Genomic DNA, 22,403 nt, shown 5'->3' with positions numbered 1-22,403 from the left:
GCAATTCGATACCTTTATACTACTATATACTGAATAGGAATAATAAAATGGCAAAAAATACTTTAGGTGGGGCAAGGGTAGATAGAAGCTGTATGGCTTGTGCATCATATCTTACACCAGTTAAATATGTGGGCTGAAAATAATTACCATAACAGGCCCAACACATTTCATGTATTTGGGGCTTACTTGGTAGACCTTAGAATAATATCAATTTGAATTTTTAATTACAGTTCTTTCCTTAATTAGATTTTTCGTGAAGCTCGAAGAACAGTACCTAGTATTGTTTACATGCCTCACATTGGTGATTGGTGGGAAGCTGTCAGTGAAACTGTGAGAGCAACTTTTCTGACTTTGCTACAAGATATACCATCATTTTCACCTATACTTTTGTTGTCTACCTCTGAAACCATGTACAGTGAGCTGCCTGAAGAGGTAAGAACTGATTGAATGTTTATCTTTATTATATTGTTTTAAAATAGTTGGCATTGCCCTGGCCGCTGTAGCTCAGTTGGTTGGAGCATAGCCCCGTACCCCAAAAAGTTGGCAGGTTTGATTCCTGGTCAGGGCATATAACCAGGTTGTGAGTTCGATCCCCATTTGTAGCATGTGCAGGAAGCAGCTGATTGATGTTTGTCTCTCTCTTTTTCTTCCTTCCTCTTTCTAAAAAAAGCAATTAAAAATGTTTCAATAGTTGACCTTGTAAATTTGACACATTCTAATTACTATAAAATGAATATTGTCAAGATTCATGCCTTGGTATACCACTTATTAGCTCTGTGACTTAAGCAAGTTGTTAATGTTTAAGTTTGTTTCTTTTTTGGTATAATAGTGATATATTCCTCACTGTTGTTTTGAAGATTGAGATAATTTATGCTTAGACCAGAATCCAACCCACACACACACACACACACACACACACAGCATCTACTAAGAAGACTTTAGCTGTATTGTCATCAATTCTACTTTATTATCCTTCTCATCCTTGTCATCTGTTAGATTATTTGGTGGGATTTGACCTTTCAGCTTCTTCATTGGCAGTATCATGCTAAGTTGAATATTATTATATGGTGTATATTTTTCAAATTTGATATTTAGCTTTTGAGTTCAAATTCAATTTATTTATTTTTGTTGTTAATCCTCACTGGAGGATATTTTCCCATTGATTTTTAGAAAGAATGGAAGGGAGGGAGGGGGAGAGAGAGACAGAGAGAAATAAGCGGGGGGCGGGGGGAGAGACAGAGAGAAACATTGATATGAGAGAGACACACGTCAATTGGTCACCCCCACACTACCCTGACTGGGGCTGGAGACCGAACCTGCAACTCAGATATGTGCCCCTGACCGGGAACTGAACCCTTGACTCTTCGGTCCATGGGCCAGTACTCTAACTGCTGAGCCAAACCGGCCAGGGCTCAACTCATACTTAATATATTAAAATCAAAGGTAAAATCACAGTTGTTTTAGAAAAAATTAGTAGATCAACTCATGAATGAAATTGATTTTAAAAAATTAACACCCTGAGCTTACTAGATCTTGAAATAATCTCCTTGAGAAATATTTTGTCCAGACGACACAGTTCCTATAAAAGATTTGCATGTTTTAAATGCTGTAATATAAATCTTGATTATGTAGAATTTTATGATTAAGAAATTTGTTTACTGAGTTTTTTTGTTCTTTTTCAGTGCTTGTTAGCAATCTTGCTAAAGTGGATTTGTACAACTTACTGCTCTTGTAACAAAGTATATTAAATGTAGAAATTCATTTTTGGTTATTCAGAATCTGATATTTGAAGGCCATTAACTAAAATTTTGTTTGTTTGTTTGTTTGTTTTTATCATGGGCAATAACATTTAGTAGAATACTATATGTACGTAGTAAGATTCAGAAAAACCAAGGTACTGACATACTGGTCTTTTGGTCTTGGATAAGTATTTGAACCTAGAATAGCTTCAGTTTCCTCATCTATGAAATGTGGATAATAAGAGAGGCTTGTTGGTGTGAGACAATATATGTGGATCTATTTTGGAAACCACAGAGATATAAAATGGTTGGTATTATAAAGTAAAAATGTACTTGAAATTGGTTTAGAAGAAGGGACTGAACCTGGACATAACTTAGGAGCTACTTTTTAAATCTCAATCCTCACTTTCAGTTTGTTTTATTATCATTTTATAAGAGATTAAGAAAATTTAGAGTAATTAAGGGTTCTGGTTAGGGATAAGTTTCCCTTTTATTGTTTGAAAAATTTGTAAATAAAAGTCTTATGAATCCATCTTCTTGATATAGCAGTTTTAATTTGCCTACTCCTGTTGTCTATTTGCATGTGTGATTTTATTGTTGGTTTAACCATTTTCAATGTTGCCGTATTGTTATAATTTTTTAGTTTTTAAATTATTTGTTTACCAATACCCTTAATAAATAGGTAAAATATTAGAAATTTTATAGCATTAATCTTGACATTTCAGCTTTTTTTCTCTCTTTGCCTTTATTAACCAATTTATTAGCTATCATTGATATTCACATTTGTGGGATGAAGATGATGGGAATACTTTCAGACTTCTGATGACATGTTTTACACTAATTGCTCTTAGGAAATCCTCCTCTGCCCCCAAGTCTTTAATTTAAATTCAGCCATTAGAATGACTTGCTTTGTTTAGGTCACAAACTGAGACCAAAAAAGAATTAGTCACCATGGGACTAATGTGTTATTAGGAATATAAAACTGCTTTCTTCCTGTGAGACAAAATGACAGTCTCCACTCTTAGAGCCCCCTTTAACATTCTCTTGTAAATGTTTCTTTGTATATAACTCTCTCCTAATCCAGTAGTCCCCAAAGTAAATTTGTACTCAGGACAATGCATTGGAACCTCTATTCATTTTATTTTTCATATTATCTCAAATATTTTGTGTGTATATGTTTTATAATAGAAATAATATTAGTAGAATAGTATATTTAAATAATATGCATATTTTGGAGGGAATATTTTCTAGGGAAATCAAAACCAAAATGCAATACTATCTCATACCCATTGGGATGGCTATTATTATAAAAATAGACAGTAACCTGTTGGACAGGATGCGAAGAAATTGGAATCCTTGTGCATTGCTGGTGGGAATGTAATATTATGCATACTATCAAAAATAAATGGTATGGTGATTAAAAAAAAATTAAATAGAATTACCACATGATCCAACAATTCCACATCTGAGTATATACCCAAAAGAAGTGAAAGCAAGAATTTGAACAGATATTTGTACAACCACATTCATAGCAGCATTACTCACAATAGCCAAAAGGTAGAAATAACAGAAGTGTTCATTGACAGATGAATGAATGGATAAACAAAATGTAATGTATACATACAGTGTAACATTATTTAGCTTTAAAAAGGAAGGAAATTTTGACACGTGCAACATACATAAACCTTGAAGACCTTATGCTAAGTTAAATAAGCCTGTCACAAAAGGACACATATGATATGATTCTTTTTTTTTTTTTTTTTTTAATCCTCACCCGAGGACATTTTTCCTTTTTTTTTTTTTTTTTTTGCACAGATAGAGTGGGAGGGAGAGAGAGAGAGAGAGGGAAACATCGACGTGAAAGGGACACATCGAGTGGCTGCCACCCACACGACCAACCAGGGCCGGGGACAAACTGCAACCGAGGTACATGCCCTTAGCGGGAACCGAACCCGGGTCTCTCCGGACCGCAGGTGGATGCTCTAACCGCTGAGCCAAACTGGCCAGGGCTATGATATGATTCTTAAAGGAGCTTCCTAGAGAAGTCATATTTATAGAGATAGATAGTAGAATGGTGGTTGCCAGGGGCTGGGGAAGGGGAGACTGTGGAGAGTTAGTATTTAATGGGTATAGAGTTTCAGTTGGGGAGAATGAAATGTTCTCGTGCTAGATGGTAGTATTGGTTGTACAACAATATGTATATACTTAATGCCAAGGCTGTACAATTAAAAATAGTTAAAACAGCAAATTTTATGTCATGGCTGTTTTACCACAATTAAATTTAAAAGGAAGACTACAATTTAAAAATCAGCTAAAGATTTGAGTAGTCATTTTACAAGAGTATATGTACCCTTGGGCTAAATAATAAGCATGGTAAAAGATTTTCAATATCATTTGTTATTTAGGAATAAGATACCACTGCACAGCAACTAGAATGGTTGTAATAAAAAAGATAATGGCTACTGTCAATAAATCAACAAACAACAAGTGCTGGTGAGGATGTGGAGAAAAGGGAACCCTAGCACACTGCTGGTGGGATTGTAGACTGGTATAAATACTGTGGAAAACAGTATGGAATTTCCTCAAAAAAATTAAGCTTTGAACTACCATTTGACCCAGTGATCTCACTCCTAGGAATATATCCTAAGAATCCCAAAACACCAATCAGAAAGAATATATGCACCCCTATTTTCATAGCAGCACTATCCATAATAGCTAAGATCTGAAAACAGCCCAAGTGCCCATCAGTAGACGAGTGGATAATAGGGTAGTGAAGGCCTGAGGTAGGGCGGGAACCAGGAGGAGGAGAGCAATGGGGGAAAAAAGGAGAAGCATTTGTAATATTCTCAATAATAAAGATAAAAAAAAAAAGATAGATAATACTAAATGTTGGCAGGAATGTAGAGAAACTGGAGTCCTTGTATGTTGCTGGTAGAATTCTAAAATGTTGCCACTTTGGAAAATTTGGCAATTCTTAAAATATTTGATAGACATAAATTTACTGTTACTCAGCATTTCCACTCGTAGGTAGTTACACAAATATAAGCATATGTGCACACAAAGAATTTTATGTGAATGTTCCTACTAGTGTTGTTATTAATATTTTTGGTTAAACCTCACCTGAGGATATTTTTCCATGGATTTTTTTTTTTTTTTTTTTTAAGGGAGAGAGGGCGAGGGAGAACAGAGAGAGAAACACTGATGTGAGAGACACATCAGTTGCCTCCCGTACAACCCTGATCAGGGCTGGGGAAACCTACAACCAGGCAAGTGCCCTTGACTGGAATTGAACCCGAGCCCCTTAGGTTCAAGGGCCAGTGTTCTGAGCCAAACTGGCCAGGGCCCTACTAGTGTTATTTATAGTAGTGGAAACAACCCAAGTATTTATGAATTGGTGATTGATGAAACAAAATGTTGTTTATACATGTGGTAAAATACTATTCAACAATAAGTGAATGAACTACTGATACAGTCTACAGTGTGGATGAATCTCAGTATATTATGAACCTCAGTGAGAGAAGCTGGACACAAAAGATTACCAGTTGCATGGCGTGCAATTCCTAAAAGAGGCAAATCTCTAGAAACAGAAAGCAAATCACTGGTTGTCGGGCTGGGAGTCTGAGTGTGAGCTGGGATTGACTGCAAATGGACATGAAGGAACTTTCTGGAGGTGATGGAAATGTTCTAAAACTGACTTGTGATGGTCACACAACTGAATTAATTTACTAAAAATCATTAAGCTTGAAAAAGATATAATAAGAGATATTAGAAGGTATGCCTAAGTATATCTGAGAAAGTCAGAGAAAGCATCACCCAGAAAGCATCAGCTTGAGTGGAGAGTTACAAAACCGTTTAGGAAAGAGTAAGTAGCATGTGTAAAGACCAGTGTGAACCATGGTGAAAGATGGCATGATTTTTTTCAGGGAATTATGCAGGACTTGTCTTCTTGCAGCATGAAGTTTGAGGCAGAGAATGTCAGAAAATAAGTTGGGAGTAAATTAAAAGAAAAATAATTTAGCCTACTTATAAAACGATGGATTCCAAGATATTTGTAATAACTTGGCAAGAATCTCACAGGGTTATTGGAGACTTACTCTTGGTACGTTTTGTATTCACAAAGTTTAACACAGTGTTGAAAAATGTTGAGAAGGAAGAATATTCAAAACTGAAAATAAATATTTTCCTACCTTTGGACAAAATCCTGGTATTTCTAGGGTATTGTATTCTGTTTATTTTTTCAAGACATGTTAATGTTAGCTATTTCGGCTATATCTTGTCTAATGCCTCTTAACTCTTGCAGGATCTCCTCTATGTTTCTCTACCTCTATGGTATCATAATGATTTCTTACAAGATAATTAAGATCTTGACAACAGCAAGTAAACGTATTTTCTTCAAGTTTATAACTGCAGTGTCTGACACATATGGGTGTTCAGTGGTATATTTGCTTGCCTAAACTTTTTTTTTTTATCCTCACCCGAGGACATTTTTTCTATTTTTTGTTCAGATAGAGTGTGGGAGGGGGAGAGAGAGAGAGAAACATCGACGTGAAAGGGACACGTCGAGTGGTTGCCACCCACACAACCCAACCAGGGCCAGGGACAAACTGCAACCGAGGTACATGCCCTTAGCGGGAACCGAACCCTGGCCTCTCAGGACCGCAGGCCGACGCTCTAACCGCTGAGCCAAACCGGCCAGGGCTGCTTGCCTAAACTTTTGAAGAAGGGCCAGGAGAGCATAGATCAATGGGTTGGAGGGAATTGTACATGAAGGCAGTCTACAAAAAAATACTGGAAGGATACAAGGTGAAATTTTATAAACTTAAAGGATTTGGCTTTGGGTTGAGGTAAATAATTTCCACCCAAATTTTGAATTTTAGAGTTTACTTTTCATTGATTATTTCTTCTCTGTCTTAGAATTTTAGAGCTGGAAAAAGCCTTTAGAATTTATATAATCTTGTCTTCTCTATTTTTCCATTTTGTGACCTTAAGCTAGTTACTTAAACCTTTGCAAGCCCAAATTTCATCTTTTAAATGAGGGATGCCTTTATACCTAATTGTTATAAAGATTGATGAAAAGAATATTTATGAAATTCGTAGTCTTCAATTCAGTAAGTGGTTAGACATAACAAATTAAATGGATTATCTAAAGTTTACCACAAATGTGTGGCTACATTTGAGCTAAAATCTGATATCTGTCATGGTTGGTACATTTCATATTAGTGACTTCTTCCCTTTTTAATTGCATTTTCCAGTTTGATGTGGGCTGGGGAGCAGAATCACAAGCTTTACTCACTGAGTACATGCTTGTGCATTACTATGTGCCAGGCACTGTGGTAAGGTATAGGAACACAGATGAATAAGAAGTGATCTGTTCTCAGGCAGTTTGGTGTCCAGAAGTAGAAAATAGACCTTCTAGAAAAACATAAAATAAATGTGCAGACAAATGTGGGTTATATAAAGAGGATTTATTTTTTATTTTATTTTTTTATCTTCACTTGACATTTTTGCATTTATCTTCAGATACAGTGGGAGGGAGAGAGGGAGGAAGAGAGACAGAAACATCGATGTGAGAGAGACACATCGAGTGGCTGCCATCCACACGACCCCAACAGGGGCCGGGGACAAACTGCAACCAAGGTACATGCCCTTAGTGAAAACCGAACCTGGGACTCTCTGGTCCGTGGGCCGATGCTCTAACCACTGAGCAAAACTGGCCAGGGCATATAAAGAGGATTTAAAAAACTTGTCTTGTGCCTGGCCAGTGTAGCTCAGTGGTTGAATGTTGACCCATGCATCAAGAGGTCACTGGTTCGATTTCAGGTCAGGGCACATGCCCAGGTTGTGGGCCCAATCTCCAGTAGGGGGGAATGCAGGAGGAGGCCAATCGATGTTCTCTCTCATTGATGTTTCTCTCTCTCTCTTCCCCTCCCTCTCCCTCCCTCTCTCTCTCTCTCTCTCTCAACAAAAAGAAGTCATTAAAGAAGATTTTTTTTTAAAAAAAGCATGCCCTGTAAGGGGAATATCTGGGGTGAAAGTTTTTATAGAGCAGGTGAACAAAGGAGGGGTGTAGATAATCATTAACTGGAAGGAACTGACTTAATTTTGTGTAGGAGTTTTGCATGGAAGGTGGTATCAGTGCGAAGTATTCTGTGACGAGACCGAAAGTATAGTTTATCTGCAGTGAAACCAGGATTCCAGGGGATACCGTAGACTAGGCTTGGTGGGACGAGTCCAGGAAGGAAAGTCAGAGGAGAGGAAGTGCACAGAAACAGATAAGAGAAGGCATTGTGTTGGCATCTTTCCAGCTATCTATTGTACATGCTAGGTAATTACTTTTCAGCTATTATGCAAAAAGCCCTTTGAGATCATTGTCATCTGACTATTACAATCAACTGTCCTTTTTGGTATTATCATCTGACTCTTTCAGCTCTAATAGTATAATTTATTAATGACTTGGGCAACTGAATCATTTTTCCATTCTTGTTTAGTCCATGAGGTTAAACCTTTCAACAGTATAGCCTAGGACTAAGTTAACCCTAACTCCACATGAATCTTAAATGAAGATTGAAAATGGTACTGGAAATTAAAGAAATTATAATTTGATATAATATATAAGCTTTTAATTCTCTATATATTTAATGTTTGTGTGTGTGTTTTTAGGTTAAATGTATCTTTAGAATACAGTATGAAGAGGTCTTGTATATTCAAAGGCCTATTGAAGAAGACAGAAGAAAATTTTTCCAAGAATTGATTCTTAATCAAGCATCAATGGCTCCACCACGAAGGAAACACACTGGTAAAGTTCCTAAAGCTTTTAGGAAGATGGGGGTGGGTGGGAGGGGAGGTAAAGTTAAGAAGTTTTTCTTGGAGTCATTTAAAAAAAACAAACATTTCTTTGTGGAAAGTGAAGACAGTTTTTCAGGTTCTATTTATCTTTAGATGGACTCATGTAGAGTGGCCGTTGTGTTTGTCTGACCGGAGGAGATTGGGAAGTACAGCCTCATTGTTAAAGCTTTACTAATAGATGACAGTTACTAAAACACTCTTGTCACTTCAATTTCACATTCTGAGGCTTAAAAAGTCATTAGTTGTGCTCTATTTTAGTCACTTTTAAGTACTGAGGACTTGAACTGTCAGGTTGTGAAACACCAGGTGTTGTGATGATTACTTTTAGGGCCAGGGTAGGTTTGATGAGCCAAGAGTTGATTAGAACATTTGCCTTTTCTGGTTTATTTTATTTATTGATTAATTTTTCAAGTATTTATTGAGCATCTAGTATATTAGATATCTTAGGCTACCTAGGAACTTGGAAATCTATCATGGCTTTGTTTTGAGCATTAGAGTTTTCTTAGATTTGGGTTCATAGCATTAAGGGGGGTCTCAGAATTTGTCAGGGTTCACTCCTCACTCCTCTGCCTTAAGTAAGGACTGCATTCTAAGTCATTCAAAAGAGGGTTTCTTTTCCTAGTTTTAAAGATGTGTAGAAGATAAGATTCTCCTTTTTATCTTTCAGCCTCTTCTAGAAAATAGTGATCGTGTTAAAAAAAATTTAAGCCTCTTTCCTCTTGTTCTTTTATGTTTCTTGTAGCTGTTCTGTAGGATGTTTAATACATCTCCCATTCCTGCCAAGTGTTTGCTTTTCCATATTAGTTCTACTTCTTTATTTTTCACTGTTTATATTATCCGACACATTAATACTATGGTCCTTTACTGGCTCCTTTCAACATTTTCTCAGTGTTTTAAAAATGAACACCTATCAAATAGCTATAGTTCTGGGGTCCTCCTCAGAAATCTTGGGAAATTCAATATGGAATTTATGCCTTGTGATTATTGGTTGTTGCCTTCTATAGTTCTAAGTAACAGTAAAATACTTTATTATGAAAATGGTTCATTTTAATAAGGTATCTTGCATGCTCCTAGATATATTGTAGTCCCATAGATCTGAATATTCTATGTTAAGGATTAATATAATTCTTTTTCTTTTTGAATTACTTCTGTTGATTTTCATTTTTCATCTTAGAGGCTATTTGAAATCAACAAAAATCCTTAGAATTGTAATCCTGAGCTTCAATGTGAAAGCAGAAAAATCTTTTAAGGAATTAGAGAATTATGATTTAAAAAGTTAATACTTTAGCTTTTAAGGTTGTTTTCTTCTTCTTTTTTTTAATATTTATTGTTGAATGTATTACAGATGTTCCTCATTTTTCCCCCATTGACCGCCTTTCCCCACTCTCGCCCCCCTCCTGCCTTTTCCCACACTGTTGTCTCTGTCCATTGGTTATGCATATATACATATAAGGTCTTTGATTTATTTCTTCCCACCCACAACCCCCCTTCCCTTTGAGGTTTGTCAGTTTAGCAAACCATTTGTACTTTTTTTTTTATCCTCACCTGAGGACATTTTTCCATTTTTTGTTCAGATAGAGTAGTAGGGAGAGAGAGAGAGAGAGAGAGAAACATTGACGTAAAAGGGACACATTGAGTGGCTGCCACCGGCACAACCCAACCAGGGCCGGGGACAAACTGCAACCAAGGTACGCGCCCTTAGCGGGAACCGAACCCAGGTCTTTCTGGACTGCAGGCCGATGCTCTAACCAACTGAGCCAAACTGGCCAGGGCCATTTGTACTTAATCCCTTCACCTTTTTCACCCATTCCTCCATCCTCCCTCCATCTGGCAACCAACAAAATGTTCTCTATATCTATGAGAACGTTTCTGTTCTGCTTGTTCATTTTGTTTGTAGATTCAATTGTATATAGCTATGTATTCATTGCCATTTTGTTTGTTCATATTTATCTTTTTCTTCAAGAAGACCCTTCAACATTTCATATAATAATGGTTTGGTGGTGATGAACTTCTTTAGCTTTTCCTTGTCTGAGAAACTATATGGCCATAGATTCTAAATGACAGCTTTGCAGGATAGAGTAATCTTGGTTGTAGGTTCTTGCTTTTCATTACTCTGAATATTTCTTGCCACTCCCTCTGGCCTGCAAAGTTTCTTTTGAGAAATCAGCTGACAGTCTAATGGGAATTCCCTTGTAGGTAACTAACTGCTTTTCTCTTGCTGCTTTTAAGATTCTTTCTTTGTCTTGAACCTTTTGCATTTTGATGATGATGTGTCTTAGTGTGGGCCTCTTGGGGTTCATCTTGTTTGGGACTCTCTGTGCTTCCTGGATGTGTATGTCTGTTTCCTTCACCAATTTAGGGGAGTTTTCTGCCATTATTGTTTCAAATAGGTTTTCGATTTCTTGTTCTCTCTCTTCTTCTGGCACCCCCAAGATGTGAATGTTGGCACGCTTGAAGTTGTCCCAGAGGCTCCTTACACTCTCCTCATTTTTTTTGGATTCTTTTTTCTTTTTGCTGTTCTGATTGGGTGTTTTTTGCTTCCTTATATTCCAAATCGATGGTTTGCTTCTTGGCTTTACCTACTCTACTATTGAATCTGTGTAAATTATTCTTTATTTCTGACTGTACATCCTTCATTTCTGACTGTGCATCCTTCATTTCTACTGGTCCTTTTAAATGCTCTCGAGGCCCTCACTAAGTTCACTGAGGTTCTCACTAAGTTCACGGAGCATCTTTATAAGCAGTATTTTGAACTCAGCCTCTGTTAGGTTGCTTATCTCTATTTCACTTAGTTCTTTTTCTGGGGTTTTGTTCTGTTCTTTCATTTGGGACTTGTTTCTTTGTCTCCTCATTTTGGCTGCCTTCCTGTGTTTGTTTCTATGTATTACTTAATGAGAGGTATGGGGCTAGCTGAGGCCAGATGCTGCTTTTTTGAAAGAATTTAGGAAAACCTGAAGCAGGATCCAAGACAGGCCAATCCTATAGTTAACCAACTGGCACCAACTGGCGTGGGCCTGAAAGGTGGGTGGGGCGGGGCGGGGCCTCAGGGAATCACCAGGGCAGGGCAACCTGTGTGAGCCAGGTTGTTGGCATCCCAGATATGGTGACTGTCTGCTGCCCCAAGGAAGGGCTCACCAAAGGAACAAAGGTCTCTGACAGCACGTCTGTCCCGGAGAAAGCTCCCTCTCCAGCCCTCGCTCCAGTGCCAAACAGCTCAGTTCTTCCCTGTATGTCTCTGGTGCCCCTGGAGCTGCCTCCCCTCCAAGCTGAGAGGGAGCAAGTCCGATAAGTCCGTGCGCGGGTCCTTTAAGGAGCTGCCTGGGGCTTCAGCCACTTCAGCCTCCCTGAGCCTCAGTTCCTGCTGGTTTTTCCAGCTAGAAGTTATAGGGATTCTCCTCCTGGCACTGGGACCCTGAGCAGTGTCCTGGTGTGGGACAGGGACCCCTCAGTCCTCAGGGACGACCTTCACAGCCGAGGTGTCCTCCTGATTTTTATCCACCACACGTGGGTGTGGGACCAGCCCCTCCGCCCCGCCTCCACCCCTCCTACCAGTCTTGATGCAGCTGCTGCTTTAATCCCGTAGTTGTAGGACTTGCATTCAGCTTGATTTCAGGCAGTTTTGAATGATGGATGTTCTGTAGTTTAGTTGTAAATTTGATGTGGTTGTGGGAGAACGGGATACCATGTTTATCTACGCCACCATCTTGACCGGAAGTCCTAAGGTTTTTTTTTGTTTGTTTTTTTTTTAAGAGGGGTGGGGATAGTAGATAGTGAATACCACATATTTAATTTAATTTATTTTTTTTAAATCCTCAATTGAGGATATTTTTTTATTTATTTTCAGACAGAGGGGGAGGGAGGGATGGAGGGAGGGATGGGGAGAGAGAGAGAGAGAGAGAGAGAAACATCCATCTGAGAAAGATACATCGATTGGTTGCCTCCCACATGACCCTGACCAGAGCTGGGGACCAAATCACAGCCGAGGTATGTGCCCTGATCATTATCAAACCCACGACTCTTTGGTCCTCAGGCCAACACTCTAACTGCTGAGCCAAACCAGCCAGGGCCCACATATTTTATATGTAACACTTTAGACTCGGTTTTCCATCTTCTCTGTGTGTTTAAAATTCTCTTTTCAGTTTCCATGTTTTCTTTGCTCCCAGCAGGTGCCATTTACTATTCCTACTATGTTGTACTAAGAATATGAAGATAGGAGACTAAAATCAGAATTCTTTTGGGTACAGGAAAGATCAATGAATTGTTACTTGCCCATTTTACTTTCATGCACATATACAGAACTTCATCTGAAGATATTTGTTGGTTTGAAATATTTTTTATAAGTTGTATGTGGATAATATTTCAAAATCAAATTATTTAAAATAATATAATTTGCCCTTTAAAGGAGTCCTGTGGTGAGTTATTTTATAAATTAAAGCTATTTCTTAGCATACTTCTGGTTTCTATTCAAATTTTTACTTGCTGGATTTGTATGGTTCACTTATGTTTGGAATTCTCCTTTTTTAAAAAGAGCATTGTGAGAGAATGCCAGAAAAGTAATTGAGATGCTGGCTTTGCCATGTTGGAATCAACATTTTATTCAATTTTCTTTAGGTCTTTGTGCTATGGAAGTGCTTCCTCTAGCACTACCTTCTCCACCTCGTCAGTTATCAGAATCAGAAAAAATTCGGATGGAGGACCAGGAGGAAAATACTTTAAGAGAGTTGCGGTTGTTTCTCAGGGATGTAACCAAGAGGCTGGCCACAGATAAACGCTTTAACATCTTCAGCAAACCGGTGGATATTGAAGAGGTCTTGTTTCAGTAGTGTGCAAACAGTGAAGTTGAACTGGCTAAAAGAAAAAAAATATTGACATCTTTTTTTGGAAGGAAAAAAAGCAAAGGCATGGATGAATAATTACCCCTAGCCTGTAAAATTTTAATCCATGTGATAACTATTGATGTCATCAGCAAGTATCTGATGACTTTTGGATGAAATTAGTGACCAATTTGTATATGTCCTCTTAATTAGTATTGATCTTTGTGATCACTTTTCATTTCAAGAAGAGGATTAAAAATTACTTGAATGAAATGTCCATACTAGACTATTTTTATTCCAGGATAAATTCTGCTCTTAAAATGTTTATTGGTATTAACCAACAAATACCAGTTAATATTGGCATTTCCCAAATTATGTACACTTTATTGAAAGATATAGCTAAGAAACCTGATGTTGTCTTTCATATTTTAGAAATGCATGTGACTAAGATGCTATTTGAAGTTAAGCACGTCCTATGCAGCTAAAATTATTTTTCTCTCTAAGGATTTTTTTCTGCTCCTGATGGAAAATTTCTCACTTTCTATGTGCATTGTTTTGTGTCCTAGTGGGAGCATGGTTTGTGATGATGAGAAAAGAAATTTTCCATTTGGAATCTACTATAATACTGTATATTAAATTTTTTTGTTTGTTTTTATTTTTTTATCCTGGGATAATATAGTGTGTGGATGAACACAATATAATCTTTACTGGCCTTCTACTTATAGTTCAGACTCCATGTTTGAACAGTTTTGGTGTTTTAATTTTTTCTTCATCTTTTTAAAAAATTTGAATTATGAAATGATTCAAAGTTTCATGTGGCGTCCTTGTTGTGAAATCTGTACTTTTGGACCTGAGCAGATTCCTTTGGAACCATTACCTCATCTATAACTGGGAACATGAGCTAGCATTATGTGCCCCCCTCCACTCCCCCAGCAAGTCTGAAAATACCTGTTTCTTCTTCTTTTTTTTGGAATAAAGGGACTATCTATAATTTTATTTGTAGTTTTATCCATTTGCTCCTTTCAGCAGCCTTGCAAAAAGTCCTTATGTTGCAGCTAAGAAAACTGAGGCACTTTGGCAAGTGACATAGCCAAGACTCAAACGTTTTTAAAAACTTAAAGCCTACATTCTTTACATTACCTTACAGCTACCTTTTTTTTTTTTTTTTTATCCTCACCTGAGGACATTTTTCAATTTTTTGTTCAGATAGAGTGGGAGGGAGAGAGAGAGAGAGAGACATCGACGTGAAAGGGACACATCGAGTGGTTGCCACCAACATGATCCAACCAGGGCCGGGGACAAACTGCAACCGAGGTACGTGCCCTTAGTGGGAACTGAACCCGGGTTTCTCTGGACCTCAGGCTGATGTTCTAACCAACTGAGCCAAACTGGCCAGGGCCCTTACAGCTACCTTTTATCTTTTCCCACTGGAATGACGACTTGCCAAACTTGCTTTTGTAATGATTGCATACCATTTTTATATTTGTGGAGCAGTGTTTTCCTCCTTGTGTTTTCAGATCATCTTAAAACTATCAGCCCACTTTAAAGATTAAGCATTTATTTTTATTTCAAATTTGGTATGAGACTTTGACACTTAATTGATAAGGGATAGAAAATGCTGGCCAAAATGAAACTTTTATTTAAGGGCTATATTTTCTCTAGTTTCCTTTTTTGTTCTTTCTTCTCAGGTTCATTCTACTACTGGTTCTTCATCTGCTTTTAAAGCTGAAAACGAGGGATCTCTGGAAGAATAGAGAGGGGAAAACAAGATAGCATTTAGATAACCTAAAACACACAAATTTTTATTCAAATAATGAATGTGAGATGTCTAAAACTTGGTCAAATTCCAAAACAGACTGCAGAGAACACAAAAATTTAGAAGATAAATGTTGAATTTAAAATTAACCATTGGTAGTAATATGAATTTTTATAGTGCTTTATGGTTTATAAAACATTTCCCTCATATACACAAGGTATGCCAAGTGCCAGAGCCAAGATTCCAACTAATGTCTTCTGAACTGTTGCTTGTTCAGTGTGGCTTTATTACCTCCCTTAGAAGGAGATGGGCTTTTCAGCTCATAGAGGGTGAACAATAATTTAAAATACACATCTACCTAAAAATTTAAAAATATATATAAAATATATGTATGTGGAAATATACCAATACATATGCATATATATGTGCATTTATATATAAGTTTTTAAAAATCAAGGCATCAATGCCATCTACAATAGAGAAAACTAGCCTATAGTTTCTTAGAGCAGAAATCACTCTATCCCCAGAATGTGGTTCTGGACTAATAAAACATTTCTAAGACTGCTTTTGTAATAGACCTAATTACTTGATTTGAGATTTGCATTGGGGAAGGCAGTAGATTTGTAAGTTGGTAGAGCTTTCTTGGTCAATCAATATAAAACATATATTGGGCACATCATGACTTAATATCTTCTATTTTGGGTTATCTCCCAGAAAATCCACACATAAAGCAAAATGTATTTTTTTTTGCTTGTATATTTATTTATATTTAGAGACAAACCCATCAAATCTTTTACTAGTCATAAAAGCAATACTTGTTTTTGTTACGTAATTGAGTCAAAGTGTTTGTAATGACTCCAAAGGAGGAGAAACACTTTCCATGAAATGATTCACCCTAAACTAAAAAGAATTATTTTGTTTAAAAATTATTATTTCTTTTTATTTTCCTGTTTTAGGTTTTTCTTGAGGTAATATTTATTGATGCTTATTAGGGCTTTTACCCAAACATTCTCTTCTCAATGTGCCCAAAGGATTAAAAAAAAAAAAAAAAAAAAGGCTGACACACTTGATTTCATAGTTCAAGATGACAACATTTCAGAATTGATTTAGCTATGGTTTGAAACTGAAGCTTTTCATGGAAAGTATGACGTAGTAACTTCATTAGCATAAATTTCTCTATATTTTTTTATCATCTAATTATTTCTTAGATATGTAGATTTAATTTTTAAATAACTACATGGTTTTCTTTTGTGTTTTTATGAGTAGATATTTGAACATCATAAATAATTTTTATTAAATATCCTATTTGTTTTAGGTTTCAGATTATCTTGAAGTAATCAAGGAACCAATGGATTTATCAACAGTAATAACTAAAATTGATAAACATAATTACCTGACTGCTAAGGACTTCCTGAAAGATATTGACCTCATCTGTAGCAATGCTTTAGAATACAATCCAGATAAGGACCCAGGAGGTAAGGACACATTGGACAGGGTTTACTTTGGTGATTGAGAGCATAGTTTAAAGTTTAAATACTAAAGCATGCCCATGTTTCAGATAGATTAATTTTAATGACATTATTGTACTTAGTTCCTCTTGATGAGGAACTAATATGCTTAAATTATTAATTTATTAAATAATATACTTAAGTTATAGGATTTTATTCTGTGTGTTATGTTCAGGGTTTAGTTTCTTCATTTACTTTTTATTTTTTATACTTAGATTCCTATTTTGTTTAGATAAGATGATAACTGATTGAGAATTTAATTTCAAATTTATTATGTAGTCAACATTACCATTGCTGATAAACACTGATAATTTTTAATTTGTGGGAACTCATTATAGAATAAACTTACATATCAAAAGACCTCTTTAGGTAGACATTATCTGTTCTATAGATTGCAGATATTTTAATGTAATTTTATTATTTTACTCCAAATCCCACCTTGTACTCAAGTCTGTAGTCTCAACTCTTTCAGTACCCTCCAGAGAAGACTGCCAGGAACTTATCTGTAGTTAAACAAGTTGAATGTATTGATTCACTGTAACAAGGGAAAATATATTATCATAGAGAGCCTTGTAGAATTTGCACTTGTGTTAGTGATTTTGGGGAGGAATTAAAAAAGAAGGTCTTTGCAGTGGATTGGATGCTTTTAGGAAGTGGGGGTAATTTTGTGATTAGATTTTAAGAACCTGGAAGGCAAGAAGAATGGAGCAAGGCTAAAGCTGTGAGGGGAAAAAAGCAGCAGTCATTAATATTATCCAGAATAAAAATTTATTTGGTTATTTTTGTGGTTAGAACAATATTCATGCTTTTGTTTATTTTTAGATATCATTGTGGGATGGTTTTGTTTTTATCTTGATCCATCATGGTCACAGAGTAGCCTTTCCTGATGTTGGTGTTTTATAAATTTGATTTTGTTTAACCTGAGAAGACTGAGGCCTACGGATAGTGCCAGGCCAGGTCCTGGCTGGCAAGGACTGATATTCTTTTTTCATTTTATTGAGAATTCTTTCTCTTTAACAGGTGATATACAAGTAGACGCCTCTTATTTTATTTTACTTTATTGATTTTAGAGAAAGAGAGGAAGTGAGAGGGGGAGAGAGAAACATTGATGAGAGAAAACACTGATTGGCTGCCTCCTGCATGCCCCCCATTGGGGATCTGGCTCACAACCCGAGCATGTGTCCTGACCGGGAATTGAACTGGTGACCTCTTAGTGCATGGGTCGATGCTCAACCACTGAGTCACGCCAGCCGGACCCTTTTTTAAAAAAATTTATTTTCGTTTCATTTATCTAAAGATATTTAGAATACAGTTTGTACTGTATGTATGTATTTAAGGGCAGTGGTTCTGAACTCAGGCTACAGGTTAGAACAACCTCGATTTCTCATTTCCACATGAAATTAGAATTTTTGGGGGTTTGAATTTAGACCTTAATAAATCACTAATCCTATTTCTAAGAGGCAGAATAAAATTTTACATAGCTGCACTTGGTATCTAACAGTTCATAGGCTTTCTGTTGTTTGTTTAGTTTCTTTTTGCCTTTTTGTGAAATATATCACATAAAAAGTTTATGAAGATAAAAACAAAGAGCCCTGGCCGATTTTTCTCAGTGGTTAGAGTGCTGGCCCATGGACCAGAGTCGCGGATTTGGTTCCAATCAAGGGCACATACCTCAATTGCAGTTCAGTCCCCGGCCCAGTCGGTGTGGGAGGCAACCAATTACTGTGTCTTTCTCACATCAGTGTCGTTTCCTCTCTCTCTCTCGCTCTCTCTCTCTCCTTCCTACTCTATCTGAAGATAAAGAGAAGAGTATCCTCGGGTGAGGATTAAAAAAAGATAAAAACAAAGAAGAAAAAGTTACCTATAATTTTATTACCTAGTTTTGTCCCTCTTCTTCCTCTCCCTTCCTCTAGCTCTCTCTCTCTCACACTCATATTATATGTAGAATACATATTCATAATATTTTTACTAAAATGAAATATAATTTTTGTAAACTTTGTAATTCATATAATATTTGGTGAAATTTTATATATTTCTACCATGTTATTTAAATTATATAGATGTGCTATAATAGCTAACATCCTATTGTTTGACATAATAGATTTTTTTAGATTTTTTCCTTTGATTATAACATTGATAGTATATTTATAATATACTTTTTAGGTACATCCTTAATTATTTCCTTAGAATAAATTTCTTAAAGTGAAATTTTAAATAAAAAATATATATCTTTTATAAGTCTATATTCTTACATTTTTTTTCCACAATTTTTTCCCTTCTACCAGCAGTATCATGGCAACTGTTAGCCAATATAGCAATTTTGTGTGAATGAGAGAATCTATTTCTTCAGTGTAGATGCCATCCTGCAACAGGGCCACAGTTTGGGTAGTGAAGAATGGGCTGACAGCAACCTCACTTTATTCCCTTGCTGGGTCCTTGGTGAGGGCACAACCTGCACAATCGCTGTACAATGGCCTTGGGCAGTATGTGAGAGCACTGGAGTGCCTCCACTCGCATCCTGTCAGTTTTCCAAGACACAGAGGTTGCTGACACTGTAGCAGGTAATGAGAGCTTGGCCTTTGGATTTATACCTGGGCTTTAATCCCAGATCTATTTCCTAGTTCTTTAACTTGACCAAGTTAAATCCTCTAAATTTTAGATTTCTTATCTGCAAAATAGGGATAATTGTAGTACTCCTCTTATTGGAATGGTTGTAAGAATTAAATAAGAAAATGTATTAGGTTAAACTTTATGAAATCAACATTTTCATAAGGTTCAACCTAAACATTTTAAGCCCTTAACATAGTGCCTGGGATATGGTGTTTCATAAACGTTAGTTCATATTTTTATTCTTGTTATCATCATTGTTGTTTAAATTGGACTTTAATTTTGCCCTGGCCAGTTTGGCTCAGCGGAATTTTGTCCTGTCCAGTTTGGCTCAGCGGAATTTTGTCCTGTCCAGTTTGGCTCAGCGGTTGGAGTGTCGGCCTGTGGACCAGAGTCCCGGCTTCGGTTCCCACTGGGAGCATGTACCAAAAAAAAAAAAAAAAAAATTGGACTTTAATTTTTATAAATCGGTTTCTTAGTGGATACTGCATACTTGCATTAGAATGACCCTTTATACTTTGTGCTTATTCTGTTCCCTGAATGACATTTAAAATTCATTCCTATTTTGGAGTAAATCTTGGGACTAAAAGTGAAAAATGAATTTGAGTGCTTAGAGAAAGCCAGTTGCAAAGATCAATCCAGATATTTTTCCCTCTGAAACTTAATTATAGGCATATTGAAATAATATTGCTTTTAAGAAAGAAGCAATGGTTTCTGGTACATGATAACCTTGTAATACAGAATGCAATTGTATAATCAAAGAATACAGCTCTATCTCACAGAGTTGACATGGTACACTTGTAACTTTACTCCTTCACTATTTTAGATGCAATGATTCAGAAAGCATGATGTGGTTCTGTTTAGATGATTTTATATCTTTAGTCAAGAGGCCTTTTTTTTTTTTTTTTTTTTCCATAGCAACAGAACCTCTGTTATATATTAGAAAAACAACCTCAGGGTCTGTTGTAGAGCAAGTGGAAATTACATGAATATTGTATTACTTTTACAACTCCCATGAGTATTTGAAAGCTTACAGTGTTCTGTTTTGCCGAATAGTTGGCCATTTGGGAAAAAAACTAGCATATAGAAAGAAGACAAAAGCCAACATTTTGAAAGCTATGCATGTTACCTAGGTGTTCACATCACCCAGATTCTCTCCCTTAAGGATGATGTGGACAGAAATTAAATATGTTAACCAGAGAATTTTAATTTGTAGGCTCTAAGTGGGATCATCATCAGATATTGGACCATAATTATTATCTTATAGATATGTGATATATGATGTTTAACTCTTTCTCATTCTTTGTCTTGTAGTGGTGCATCCCTTCTCTAGCTCTCAAGCACATATCATTATTTAGCTAATTTTGCTGGAATTTTAGCCCTAATCGTGCAGTCTCTTAAAATATTTTATTTTGTACCAGTTAGGAATAAAATTCACAGATTTATCCTAGCTTTTGGAGATCTCTGTGGGCTATGCTCCAGCCAAACTCATAATATTTTCTTTAGTATTTATGAGTACCATGTCCTAGTTACTGAACTGGGTGCTTACAATACAAAGATGAATATAATAGTCCTTGCCTCTTGAGATAGAGATATTCAGATCACTAAATACATATGGAATTATGGAATAATTACTATTGGCAGACATTATGCTAGTTTGCTAGAGCTTCCATAACAAAATATCACAGGTGTTTTAAACAACAAATATTTATTTTCTCATAGGTCTGGAGGCTAAAAGTCCAAAATCAAGGTGTTGGCAGGTTTTGTTTTTCCTGAGGCCTCTTTCCTTGGCTTGCAGATAGCTATCTTCTTGTTGTGTCCTAACACGGTCTTTTTTTCTCTGTGCATTCACCCTTGGTGTATCCAGATTTCCGCCTCTTATAAGGACACAAATCACATTGGATTAGGGCCTGTTCATGTGACCTTATTTTACTTTAATTACCTCTTTAAATGCTCTATTCCAAATAGGTGTCACATTCTGAGGTACTAGGGGTTAGAGATTCAACATACAAATTATTTTGGAGGGAAAAGGGGACACAGTTTAGCCCATAACAGTCCCTGCTATCTAAAAGCTCACTGTTTTATGATAATGACAAATATATAACTATTAATAATTATAATAGAAAGGCTATTAAGGTATAGAGATAGCATTAAGGTGGCAGTTATGAATTTTTCTTGAGGTCTGTGTTAGAAATATGTACATAGTATGAGTGGAGCACAGAGATGAATATACTGCCTGGGGATGAATAAGATTAGGAAGGGCATTCATCCTAGGATGAGAGAAGAGGTATATAGATAGTGTACAAAGGTAGAAAAGAGGTAATATAGCTGGAGAATATAGAGTGCCTGTGGACAAGTGGTGGGAAATTCATCCATTTCCCTATCAGCTTTAAAATAAAGTTACTTCTAAGCATGTTCATGGTAGTTTCTTGTTTGTCGTAGTTAAAATCTGAAGGAATTTAAAACATTTAACAGTGGAGTAATAGGTCTGAAAATTAAGGTACATCCTACTTTGATTTATTACACAGATATTTAAGTTTGGCTTTCAAAGAGTGAAGAAAACATAAACAATAAAATATGTGAAAAAACAATTTTCAAGACTTTGGATATCAGAAAACAAAGGAAAATAATTCCCCAAAGAAGAGAAACTAACAAATTGAGCACTATAGTTCCCTGGGAAGTTTCCAAACTGTAGTATGGGAAGAAAGAACCAAGGCAGAGCCTGGAATTTGCCCTTAATAAAAGACACAGAGCTGGGAATGTAAGGAGGTCAAAGTAGGCAGAGTTTGCAAGGCAGATTACCAGAAAGAAGAAAGCTATGTGGAGAGAGCACTTTGGAGACCTGCAGAAGATCCTCCTCCAAGCATCAGTTGAACTCTGATCAGTGTATACATATGAGGAAACTACCTAAGACCAGGGAAAGGATGGCATGTTCTTTGAAGCTCACCAGGGCTGACAGTAGTGCAGGAAATAGAGCTAATAAGCCAACAAAGAGATAAAATGGAATAATAAAAAAAATATACATCCAAAAGTAGTGAGAAAAAGGTGAAAAAGGGAATAAATAACAACCAAATTGATAGTCACATAAATTATATTTAAAGTAAGTGGTCTAGGCATATCCAAGATGGTGGCA

General features: G+C 36.4%; 1 protein-coding gene across 14 annotated transcripts in view; it reads left to right on the top strand.

Moving 5' to 3' along the window:
- ATAD2B (ATPase family AAA domain containing 2B) overlaps positions 1-22,403 on the top strand; it is a 135,466-nt gene that overhangs the window by 91,414 nt on the left and 21,649 nt on the right. For 12 of the 14 annotated variants that reach the window (XM_036263614.1, XM_036263609.1, XM_036263615.1 and 9 more), the window contains 4 exons: positions 247-432; positions 8,400-8,535; positions 13,197-13,393; positions 16,471-16,630. In XM_036263614.1, coding sequence (XP_036119507.1) covers positions 247-432; positions 8,400-8,535; positions 13,197-13,393; positions 16,471-16,630 — 679 coding nt within the window. The remainder of the gene's footprint in view (positions 1-246; positions 433-8,399; positions 8,536-13,196; positions 13,394-16,470; positions 16,631-22,403) is intronic. The other 2 variants (XM_036263616.1, XM_036263610.1) reach the window with 1 other exon arrangement.

This window comes from Molossus molossus, unplaced genomic scaffold (assembly GCF_014108415.1).
Source record: "Molossus molossus isolate mMolMol1 unplaced genomic scaffold, mMolMol1.p scaffold_m16_p_15, whole genome shotgun sequence".
Classification (NCBI taxonomy): domain Eukaryota; kingdom Metazoa; phylum Chordata; class Mammalia; order Chiroptera; family Molossidae; genus Molossus; species Molossus molossus.
This window is presented reverse-complemented; position numbering and strand designations above follow the sequence as displayed.